Below are 12,500 nucleotides of genomic sequence, written 5' to 3'. Positions count from 1 at the left end.
TCCCTAATATATATAAAATGTTGTAAATATATTTTTCTGGAAGGCAGGGCTAGTTGTGGTAACAAACACAGCAGGTATGTAGGAAGGAGAGACCAGCTGACTTGGCTAGTTTTTCATGGCGCATCCCACATACTCTCCTGCTCAACACAGATACATTTTCCTTACAATCGTAAGTACACGCACACGCACGCACGCACGCACACACACACACACACACACATTTTAAAGAGAAATAAACAGGCTTTCCAACCGTATAAGATTTATATTCAAGAAGTATTGTGACAACATAGAAATACTCCACCAAACACAGAATGTCTGTACTGTTTGTGCTAAGTTGATCTATTTCTATATTGACTCTTCTTCATGTATTTTGAGGCGGTGAACAGACTGAGGGATCACAACCATCTGGGAACATAGAAGAAGAAAAACTGGAAATAAATGTTCTGCTTTATATATAGAAGGATGGATAGATAGATAGATGGATAGATGGATAGATGGATGGATGGATAGATGGATAGATGGATAGATGGATAGATGGATAGATGGATAGATGGATAGATGGATAGATGGATAGATGGATAGATGGATAGATGGATAGATGGATAGATGGATAGATGGATAGATGGATAGATGGATAGATGGATAGATGGATAGATGGATAGATGGATAGATGGATAGATAGATAGATAGATAGATGGATAGATGGATAGATAGATAGATAGATACTTAAGTGTGAGGTGACTGTTGTCCTCTGCCTCTCCCTGCTGGTCACATGTCCACACTGCAGAAACCTATTACACTGTTTACAATACTGACATCTTCATGTTCCCATTTCATATTAGACATTTATTATACTATCTATGCATTGGACAGTGTGTGTGTGTGTGTGTGTGTGTGTGTGTGTGTGTGTGTGTGTGTGTGTCTGTGTGTCTGTGTGTGTGTGTGTGTGTGTTTGTGTGTGTGTCACTGTGTGTCTGTGTGTGTTACAGTGTGTGTGTGTGTGTGTTTGTGGCCACTGTTTTTCTGGAGGTTTACGGAAAGAAAACAAAAAAAAACATTGCATTGTCTAAATGAGAGAAATTAGATTTAATATTTTTAAGTTCATGATACAGGAAATCAAAGTTATGATCAGCTGTAGAGAAAAGACAGAGGAGGAGATTTTGAACGCAGAGAAAGTTTATTAAAAAGGGTTTACATAGTGTGGTGTCTCAGTCATCTCACCTTGATGTGACCGCTTAGCTTTCTCTTCTAAATTGAAGGTAAGGGTCTTTAATAGAACACTGTTGGTTTGAGTGGCAAGTAACCAGAACAAGGGGGCGCCCTTAGCTCAGTTGGTAGGGCGTCCCCCCCCCCATGGGCCTCGGCCAGCAGCAGACCCGGGTTCGATTCCAGCCCGCGGGCGTTCTCTGCATGTCACTCCCCTCTCTGCCCCATTTCACCTCTGTCTCTACACTATCAATAAAGCATAAAAATGCCAATTTTTTAAAAAAAAAAATCAAAAAAATAAACCAGAACAAATATTTTTTATTTCATTGTTTTCACCAAAAAGGCCACAATCTTAATTCAGGTAATAAACTAATATTTGATCTGGTTTCTTGACACTCTAACCCAGTGCTTCTCAAATGGTGGGGCGCGCCCCCCTGGGGGGCACAGTGAGTTGTCAGGGAGGGGGGGAGGGGGGGGGGGGGGGGCGTGGGTGGCCTTGATTTCCAACTGACAAAAAATAATAATAAAAAAATATATAAAAAAAGCGCGATGTGTGCTTGTGTTTGGTCATAACCGCGCGAAAGGCCGCGATTAAATAAACGTCCACATGTGTCTCCAAGTGTCTCTGTAGGCTATTTAAAAAGAAATCAAGCAAGTAGACTAATAATAACATTAATGAATTATTGGTTATCACATCACAGAAGGCCTATTGGCCTATAATAATAAAAAAACACCACCTTAACTATGTTTACAGTTTAAAAATGTTTTAAATGAAATGCAAACCTCAGTGAATCATTTGCTCTTGTTTCTCTGTCCTGAGATTCACACAGACTGAGCAGTCTTGTTTAAATGTTACAAATTGAGCTAATAAACTGAACTTTACATTTTTTTTAAGTTGCTGCAGAAGTTATCTCAGCTAATTTTTGTTATCTAATTTGATAATAAGGTGATTGTATGCAGAGTGCTCGTGCCAGAAACTCATACAGTGGTTTTGTACAGATAAATAAATACATATTAACAGTATTTCAATTTAGGGGGGGGGCGTGAAAAAAATTCTGTCCCCTAGGGGGGGCATGACAGAAAGTAATTGAGAACCACTGCTCTAACCAACATTGTTCTATAGACCCTTACCTTCAATTTAGGGGAGAGAGAGAGAGAGAGAGAGAGAGAGAGAGAGAGAGACACTATCATGACAGTGTATCAGGCTCTTGCGCTGGTTCTAAAGGCTCTCGGGTTGGTTCTACTGTGTTGTTCTGTGGTTCTAAAGGCGTCTGTAGTGATTCTAGCAGCTGTGGACTCAACTTCCTGGTTTCAGCGATGAGTCGTTTGACGCCGACCATCCATTGGCTGACCTCAGTCACATGATCCACCATGAGGGAGAGGTGCAGCTCATCAGCTCTGTCCCACCGACAGCACTGCAGCTCTGAGAGACAGACAGACAGACAGACAGACAGACAGACAGACAGACAGACAGACAGACAGACAGACAGACAGGGAGACAGATATATGGTGTTAAGATAGACAGACAGACAGACAGACAGACAGACAGACAGACAGACAGACAGACAGACAGACAGACAGACAGACAGACAGGCAGACAGACAGGCAGACAGACAGACAGACAGGGAGACAGGGAGACAGGCAGACAGGCAGGGAGGGAGGGAGGGAGACAGATATATGGTGTTAAGATAGACAGACAGACAGACAGACAGACAGACAGACAGACAGGGAGACAGACAGGGAGGGAGGGAGGGAGGGAGAGAGGGAGGGAGGGAGAGAGAGAGAGAGGGAGTGAGGGAGGGAGACAGAGGGAGAGAGGGAGATATATGGTGTTAAGATAGGACAGAAAAATGTTATAGTGTGTTCACACCAAATGCAACAAAATTAATAATTGTGTGTTTGTGTCAGTGAGTGAGTGAGTGAGTGAGTGAGTGAGTGAGTGAGTGAGTGAGTGAGTGAGTGAGTGAGTGAGTGAGTGAGTGAGTGAGTGAGTGACTGAGTGTGTGAGTGAGTGAGTGAGTGAGTGAGTGAGTGAGTGTGAGTGAGTGAGTGAGTGAGTGAGTGAGTGAGTGAGTGAGTGAGTGAGTGAGTGTGTGTGTGTGTGTGTGTGTGAGTGAGTGAGTGAGTGAGTGTGTGAGTGAGTGAGTGAGTGAGTGAGTGAGTGAGTGAGTGAGTGAGTGAGTGAGTGAGTGAGTGAGTGAGTGTGTGAGTGATTGAGTGAGTGAGTGAGTGAGTGAGTGAGTGAGTGAGTGAGTGAGTGAGTGAGTGAGTGAGTGAGTGAGTGAGTGAGTGAGTGAGTGAGTGCGTGCGTGAGTGAGTGAGTGAGTGAGTGAGTGAGTGAGTGAGTGAGTGAGTGAGTGAGTGAGTGAGTGAGTGAGTGAGTGAGTGACTGAGTTAGTGAGTGAGTGAGTGAGTGAGTGAGTGAGTGAGTGAGTGAGTGAGTGAGTGAGTGAGTGAGTGAGTGAGTGAGTGAGTGTTACCTAGAGACAGTGTGTTCATTCGTCTCCTGACAGGAAGGCTGAGTTTCCCTGATCTCCAGCTGACCTCGAGCACGCCCAGTCGCTTAGCAACATCGTTACACACCTGCTCCTACACACACACGCGCGCACACACACACACACACACACACACACACACACACACACACACACACACACACACACACACACACACACACACACACACACACACACACACACACACACACACACACACACACACACACACACACACACACACCATCCAAAATTAAAGATATTGTCATTTAAGTTTGATCAGAAAGTCAGTTTAGATGAGGCTATGCTCTGGTTCTTATGACACAATAAGTATTCTGAACCAATCACGGCATAAAAAGCAATTGTAAAAAATAAATTAAAGCTACTACGAGTAAGTCGGCATGTTGGCGACACCTTTGAACAAAAGCGGTAGTATTATTACGACGCCAGCTGTCGTGAAGCTGTTTTGTAGCTCGTGCAGGGGGTGCAAGATTCAAATAATCAGGAAGCAATATAGTGCGTGTCCGTGTGTTGAAAGTGTGAGGGCACCGGACTCTTTTCGGCTCGGTGAGAGTGGTTAGTGACACAGCATCAACTAATGCCAGTAAGTGCTAAACACACCTGATTGCAATGAGTTGATGCATTGTCACCTCTCACGGAGCTGAACGAGTCCCCGTGTCCTCACACAAAGCGAATGAACGAGAGATGGCAGTTAGTTATGGATCACGATGAGGTAATGTGTTTATGTTGTAAATAATGACTATTTCCGATGAATAATGGTCATCTGATGATGCTGGTGAGGCAAAGTAAACTTTGTTTTAGTAGGCTACCGCTCATTCATTTAGGAGTAAACACTGCAGTCCATGCTGCAGTCTAGGTTTGCTCCGTGAAATTGTGTATACGTTGCTTGGCAACGCCCTCCCGCCCGCCTATCACTCTCCCTTTTAGCTTTTCTTCATTGCATTCTCTTTTTTTTCTTTGATGGTTCAGCCCCGTTATCAGTCATTATGACGACAAATAACTGTCTCAAACAAGGCTCCCGCTCCCCTTCCCTCACCTGGAGGGATAGGCTTCTCAAATCACGTTCCTGCGCCACACTGAAATCTGTGACCAATACGGATATGTGACCATACAGCATGCACGCGTGAACCGAAAATCGGACTGGGTGTACGACCAGACCAAAAGCAGTAATAAAAACTATATAAAAACGTCTTTCTTTGCACTGATGGTCTCGTTTGCTGTTAAAGGTAATTTATGACTAACAGAGGAAACATGAGACTGTTTAAAAGATATTTAAATGTTACTCGTAGCTGCTTTAAAGCTTCACATATGAATAAAATTGGCTATAAAAAGTTTTATGTATTGTTTCATTTAAAAGGGTAAATAGGGGCGCCCTTATCTCAGTTGGTAGGGCGTCCCCCCCCCCCCATGGGCCCTTATCTCAGTTGGTAGGGCGTCCCCCCCATGGGCCCTTAGCTCAGTTGGTAGGGCGTCCCCCCCCATGGGCCCTTAGCTCAGTTGGTAGGGCGTCCCCCCCCCATGGGCCCTTATCTCAGTTGGTAGGGCGTCCCCCCCATGGGCCCTTAGCTCAGTTGGTAGGGCGTCCCCCCCCCATGGGCCCTTAGCTCAGTTGGTAGGGCGTCCCCCCCCATGGGCCCTTATCTCAGTTGGTAGGGCGTCCCCCCCCCATGGGCCCTTAGCTCAGTTGGTAGGGCGTCCCCCCCCCATGGGCCCTTAGCTCAGTTGGTAGGGCGTCCCCCCCCCATGGGCCCTTAGCTCAGTTGGTAGGGCGTCCCCCCCCATGGGCCCTTATCTCAGTTGGTAGGGCGTCCCCCCCATGGGCCCTTAGCTCAGTTGGTAGGGCGTCCCCCCCCCATGGGCCCTTATCTCAGTTGGTAGGGCGTCCCCCCCATGGGCCCTTAGCTCAGTTGGTAGGGCGTCCCCCCCCATGGGCCCTTAGCTCAGTTGGTAGGGCGTCCCCCCCCATGGGCCCTTAGCTCAGTTGGTAGGGCGTCCCCCCCCATGGGCCCTTAGCTCAGTTGGTAGGGCGTCCCCCCCCATGGGCCCTTATCTCAGTTGGTAGAGCGTCCCCCCCCCATGGGCCCTTAGCTCAGTTGGTAGGGCGTCCCCCCCCTTAGCTCAGTTGGTAGGGCGTCCCCCCCCCATGGGCCCTTAGCTCAGTTGGTAGGGCGTCCCCCCCCCCATGGGCCCTTAGCTCAGTTGGTAGGGCGTCCCCCCCATGGGCCCTTAGCTCAGTTGGTAGGGCGTCCCCCCCCCCATGGGCCCTTAGCTCAGTTGGTAGGGCGTCCCCCCCCATGGGCCCTTAGCTCAGTTGGTAGGGCGTCCCCCCCCCCATGGGCCCTTAGCTCAGTTGGTAGGGCGTCCCCCCCATGGGCCCTTAGCTCAGTTGGTAGGGCGTCCCCCCCATGGGCCTCGGCCAGCAGCGGACCCGGGTTTGATTCCAGCCCGCGGTCGTTCTCTGCATGTCACTCCCCTCTCTGCCCCATTTCAACTCTGTCTCTACACTATCAATAAAGCATAGAAATGACCAAAAATATCTTAAAAAAAACAAAAAAAAATAAAAAAAATAAAAAAAGGGTAAATAAATTATTTAATTAAAAGCTAAAAAGGTTGAGAGTTTCACCACTCACTTTAACAGTGTGTCTGCAGGCGGCCAGGGCTCTGTTCAGCGCTGACATCACTTCCTCCACATCAGGCTCACTCTCTGATTGGCTGGTGGCTTCTGTCTCTTTCCTCATTGGTCCACTGGGAGGAGGGGGCGTGGCCGAACAGCCAGGAGGCGGGGCTTAGAGGGAAGAGATGACGTCATTTCATTCATGTTGATCCACAGATTTTACCATGAGTCAACATGGATCTAACCTCTTCTTTTTGTCTATTATTTCTGGAAACGTGATTTTAAATATAAACTATCGACATATTTCAATACATTCATGTACTGATGAAAACTAGAAAATAAAAAATATGGATATACATAAAAATATTGTTATATTTAAAAAAATATTTTGGTAACACTTTATAATAACTATCCGTTGTAACTCGTTAATAGATCATTAGTAAACTCTTAATTAATGATTATTAATGATTTGTTAAGTGTTTGTTAGCAGTTTGTTAAGGATTTATAACAATGGTAGATAGTTAATAGCTTAATAATTGAATCAGTTCATCTGGTAGGTAATCCGAGATTAACTGATCACGTCACGTTCAAGTCCATGGCATGCACAGTGTGTATTGAGTTTATTTAAAAATATTCGAAAATGGGGCTGCCCTCAGTTGCCCATGCACTGTGTATAGTCTATAGCCTATTTCAGCCTCGTCGGTATCTCGGATTACCTCCCAGATGAACTGATTAAATTATTAAGCTATTAACTATCTACCATTGTTATAAATCCTTAACAAACTGCTAACAAATCATTAATAATCATTAATTAAGAGTTTACTAATGATCTATTAACGAGTTACAACGGATAGTTATTATAAAGTGTTACCAATATTTTTGTTCTAATTTTTTTTAAAGAAAATGTTCTATCTTTATTTATTTTTTGCTTAATTTTTTTTTTATAAGAAAAAAATATGTTTTTATTTCAGTAGTAACAGCAATAGAATCTTCTGCTGATAGTTACCTGGTCCGGCTGGGGGCGGGGCGAGCGGATTGGAGGAGGGAGGAGTGATGGGCGGGACTCCAACACCTGAGGACCAATCAGAGAGCGGCTGTGAGGCTACACAGGCTAAGCTACTGATCTAAGCTGTTTGTGAATAGTGTATATGGAAATCATTAAACAAAGCAGCATCTATGTCTGATTTAGATGTTCTCCTATGATGCTGGTTATGTAGCCTACTGGTGACAGTTTGAAATAAATTAATAAACATACACTATATTTTTTTTTTCTAAAAATATTTTCAAATTGATTTATATATATTTAAATAAACATTTTAACTATAAAATTATTTAATTTTATTTTAAAGAAAATATATTTATTTTTTAATATATTTATAAAAATATATGTATTTTTTTCTCTCAAAATGTCAGTTGTTTCAGTTATTTGTTTAATAATTACCTGGTGCTGCTGGCGGCCGGGCCAGGGGATTGGAGGAGGGAGGGGTCATGGGCGGGACTCCACCACCTGAGGACCAATCAGAGAGCAGCATGAGGTTTAAGGTTTAACAGTGAAACTATATTATATATGTACATTCAAACAGCATGGAGTCAGTGATTCTGGAGAACGCTTGTTGTCTAAATCAGTGAATATCTCCTCATGATCCGCTACCTGTCTGTCTGTCTGTCTGTCTGTCTGTCTGTCTGTCTGTCTGTCTGTCTGTCTGTCTGTCTACCTGTCTGTACTGTGTGTGCGCTGGAGTAAAAAAATCTGGTGTTAATACACAGCCTAGACTCTGTAAACTGTTATGGAAACAAAGAGGCCACCATACCTAGCAACCTGCCTGTTTACAGAGTCCAGGCTGTGTATTAAAGTTGATTTTCTTTTCAGCTCACACACAGTACAGACAGGTAGCAGATCATGAGGAGATATTCACTGATGTTTACAACAAGCGTTCTCTAGAATCACTGACTGACTGGTTAGTTCTGAAGGAATTAAAATACATTTGATACACACAACGCTGGTTGATTTGACTTCATTTATGTTTTGTGTGATTTCAGAAACTGTAAAACTATGGAGCTGATACTCACTCTCTCTCTCTCACACACACACACACACACACACGCGCACACGCACACACACACACACACACACACACACACACACACACACACACACACACACACACACACACACACACACACACACACACACACACACACACACACACACACACACACACACACACACACACACACACACACACACACACACACACACACACACACACACACACACACACACCTGAAGGGGCTCTCTTGGTTAGGGGGTTCCTCTGAGCTCCGAGGTTCTTCTGAAGACCGTAAGAAAACTGAGGAGGGTCATTCCACCCACGGTCCTGGTTACCTGGGAGACAGACAGACAGACAGACAGGCAGACAGACAGACAGACAGACAGACAGACAGACAGGCAGACAGACAGACAGACAGACAGACAGGCAGACAGACAGACAGACAGACAGACAGACAGACAGGGTCATGTTTAAATGAATGGTTTGGACATCACAAGAGAAAATCTTTATTTGATAAAGATTGCATGTCTTAAAGGTGCAGTCAGTGATTCTGGAGAACGCTTGTTGTCTAAATCACTTTGTCAAAATCAGTGAATATCTCCTCATGATCCTCTACCTGTCTGTACTGTGTGAATATCTCCTCATGATCCACTACCTGTCTGTACTGTGTGAATATCTCCTCATGATCCACTACCTGTCTGTACTGTGTGAATATCTCCTCATGATCCACTACCTGTCTGTACTGTGTGAATATCTCCTCATGATCCACTACCTGTCTGTACTGTGTGAATATCTCCTCATGATCCACTACCTGTCTGTACTGTGAATATCTCCTCATGATCCACTACCTGTCTGTACTGTGTGAATATCTCCTCATGATCCACTACCTGTCTGTACTGTGTGAATATCTCCTCATGATCCACTACCTGTCTGTTCTGTGTGAATATCTCCTCATGATCCACTACCTGTCTGTTCTGTGTGAATATCTCCTCATGATCCACTACCTGTCTGTACTGTGTGTGTGCCCTGTAACAAAACATCTGGTGTTCATACAAAGCCTAGACTGTGTAAACTGGTATGTAAACAAAGGGCCAACTGTAGCTAGCAACATACCAGGGGCCTATTGCATAAAACTAGGATAAGGGATTAACCTAGGATTTTTCGGTTATCCTGGCTTGCGTTAGCCATGATCCGGTTGCATAAAAGCGGAGGGACAGAAGTTACCATGGAGATTTATCCTTTACGTTTAGCCTGGTCGGGACCAGACTAAACGTAAAGGATACACTTATTCTGTTGCCTGATTGGCTCAGTCAGCTGTCACTCCGATCTGAAATCAAGGTGTTTAACAGTTATTCCATGATCTTCCGTGTATTGCTTTATTTTCATTAGCCTGTTTTAAGGTACCACATAAAAGACTGCATTGTCATTTAGTTAAATAGTTCTTCTTTTTTATTTATTTAACCTGAACCATTTATAATTAACTTAATTATAATTAGATTAAGATGCAATGATATAAATTATAATAATTTATGTGATAGTCTGTTCATATTGCGGGCTATATTTATACAATTGATTATCGATGGCAGATGACGTTGCAAGTGTGGGTCAAATAAATTCACTTTGTACTTATAACTATATCGAGGTGCATCTGAAACAAAATTCAATATCAATGAAAAATTCCTTTTTTCTGTAATTTAATTCAAAAAGTTAAATTTAAATATATTCTAGAAATTCATTACACATGAAGTGAAATTAATCTAGAATAAACATACTTTTCAGAAGGTCGACATTTCTGTATTATAAATCCTGTTTCTGATTGGTTGTATGTAACATTCTAATATTTTGAGATGCTGGATTTTTTATTCCATGATCAATCAATCATCCAAAAAAAGGCCTGACATATTTCACTTGTTGTAATGAATCTATGAAAGTTTCACTTTTTGAATGGACTTTCCATGATATCAATTTTTTTAGATGCACCTGCAGACTGCTCACTGTCAACTATTTTATCATAAAACAATGCAGGGACATCAAGAACAGTTTGCAGAGAATACATGTCCTGTATGAAATGAACTGCCCCCTGACTTACGGTTTAAACTAGCAAGGCATTGTGGGAAAATGGACCGTCTTTTCCATTTTTCCATCAGTAAATCTGTGTTCGATCTTTGGGTCTACTTCTGAAAGCTGTGGGCTGGCACTTAACAGAATTACTTACACCTGGCTTGACAAAGCAGCCCCTTTACATCCTGGATTGGCGTTTATGCAACTGACTAATCCAAAGTGCCCAGGCTAGACTTTGTCAAGGCTGGCTTTATCAATCATCCTGGATGTCTTTATTCCACTTTTATGCAATAGGCCCCAGGACAGGTCACTTTTTGATTTTGACAAAGTGATTTTGACAACAAGCGTTCTCCAGAATCACTGACTTAACTTTTAACATAGGAAACGACTAGATTACAAGATGCAACGTGACGACAGACTCTGCTAACTTTAAATTACTACAATAAAGTTAAATTGACACATTTTTGAATGGAGTCCGTTTCACCGCTCGGTTAAGTCAAAAAACAAAGGAATTAACCTTCTATTTCCCCTGAATTATAGCTTTTTGTCTCATTCTTAATATGCCGAACTGAAGATAACATCATATTGAATCAGTTAAGTTATTATGTGTGGTTGGAAAGTGAATGATTTTAGCCTCTGGGACTGAAATAAAATTAAATCGACATATTTTTCAACTGGGTTTTGATCCGATCACAAACTCTCAGTCTAGGAAACAGAGGAATGTGTTGGCCTCAAAGGATATAACGTACGGTAATTTGTATTATCTAATTACTTTATTACACAGCCTATACTATAAGGCTATTATATATATATCCTTTGAATCAATAGCATACGTGTGTGTGTGTGTGTGTGTGTGTGTGTGTGTGTGTGTCTGTCCTACATATCGATGAGTTTGTGGATCTTGTACCTGGCGTGACGTATTTTTCCTCCATGTTTGAAGCTGCCGAATATCAAATCAATAAAAACTATTTGAGGAAACTTTGGTTTTTAAGCTTTAAACTGAGATATGACTGAGACAGACGTTATAGTCCTCCCGTGGACGTGACGCGGTGTTTGGTTTGGATCAGCTGTGTCCGGGTCAAGCACGCACGCGACAACACCTACACTGACTCCCGCTCAGGATTTCACAATAAAAAGTTTTTTGAGAATTGTATTTTAAGCTGAGACACTGCAGGCGCGCGCACACACACACACACACACACACACGCACGCACGCACGCACGCGCACGCACGCACGCACGCAAGCACGCACACACACACACACATAAAACTATTACTCCTTGCATTAGACTACATATTTATTTTTCAGAAATGTTCCAATACATTTGCACATGAGGCAATATCTTACGTTTAAATTTGGATGTCAATTAAAAAACTAAAAATCTCGATGTTGGTTTAAGCCAGAGTTACTTTCTTTATAACATCTGTGCAACATATCAGCGTCCATAGTCTTTACTGAGCAGAGTTGGATGGATGTGGGAAGATTAACCAGCTGTGAACGGGTAGCCTACAAATAGAAATAATTTAAACTGTAACGTGAAATTCTGGGGGGCTTTTACTTTGTAGGAGTATTGGCTCTAGCTCCAGGTGACGTGGTTGAGCTTCACGCGCTCCCTGCCGTGGAAACTGTTTCCGGGACACGTGGCCGATGTGTCACACCTACCGTGACGTCACCCGACCGCTGCAGCGACAGGTAAAAAAAAAAAAACAGAAAAAAAAATGTTTTAGTTTGTGATTATTGAAACGTTCTGTCGTCATGAATAACATAGTTTTTAACAATGGAATAAAACCAGGGATAGATTGCGAAAATAATCAAATAAAATGGAAAATAAAATACAGTCCTCTTCATGTTAGGCTAATATGTTCTGCAGTCAATTAACAGATATATAAAAGAATAAAAGTACAAAAGCATGTGCATCAAAATATACTGAAAATTCTCTATTAATATTATTTATTTCATATTTAAAAGTGTGTTGCCTCACTCGACCTTCACTATAAAAACATGACTTTAAAATAACCTCTATTATTTATATTGAAGGTGCTCCGAGGAAC

General features: G+C 42.8%; 1 protein-coding gene across 2 annotated transcripts; it reads right to left on the bottom strand.

Annotated features, from left to right (window-relative positions):
• Positions 1-1,193: 1,193 nt before the first annotated feature.
• Positions 1,194-11,494, bottom strand: LOC307260268 (steroid receptor RNA activator 1-like). 2 transcript variants are annotated; one of them, XM_080040459.1, is made up of 7 exons: positions 11,356-11,479; positions 8,621-8,722; positions 7,778-7,843; positions 7,343-7,408; positions 6,353-6,507; positions 3,687-3,795; positions 1,194-2,629 (listed from the first exon to the last, which is right to left on the bottom strand). In XM_080040459.1, exons 1-7 carry the CDS (start codon positions 11,378-11,380, stop codon positions 2,394-2,396), a joined length of 759 nt encoding a protein of 252 aa, XP_079896585.1. In that variant the 5' UTR covers positions 11,381-11,479; the 3' UTR covers positions 1,194-2,393. The 2 variants fall into 2 exon arrangements, with proteins under 2 accessions (XP_079896585.1, XP_079896586.1); XM_080040460.1 differs by lacking the exon at positions 8,621-8,722 and having other exon boundaries at positions 11,356-11,494.
• Positions 11,495-12,500: the final 1,006 nt, after the last annotated feature.

This window comes from Ammodytes marinus (genome assembly GCF_949987685.1).
Source record: "Ammodytes marinus genome assembly, chromosome: 14".
NCBI lineage: Eukaryota > Metazoa > Chordata > Actinopteri > Uranoscopiformes > Ammodytidae > Ammodytes > Ammodytes marinus.
The sequence above is the reverse complement of the archived record's forward strand: the minus strand, read 5'-3'. Positions and strand labels throughout refer to the sequence as shown.

Excerpts from the sequence above, each read along its gene's own strand:
- LOC307260268 (XM_080040459.1), bottom strand. The coding sequence starts at position 11,380 with ATGGAGGAAAAATACGTCACGCCAG. Across the intron at positions 7,844-8,620 it reads AACCAAGAGAGCCCCTTCAG|GTGGTGGAGTCCCGCCCATG; the intron begins GTGTGTGTGTGT and ends ATTGGTCCTCAG. Across the intron at positions 7,409-7,777 it reads CCGGCCGCCAGCAGCACCAG|GTGTTGGAGTCCCGCCCATC; the intron begins GTAATTATTAAA and ends ATTGGTCCTCAG.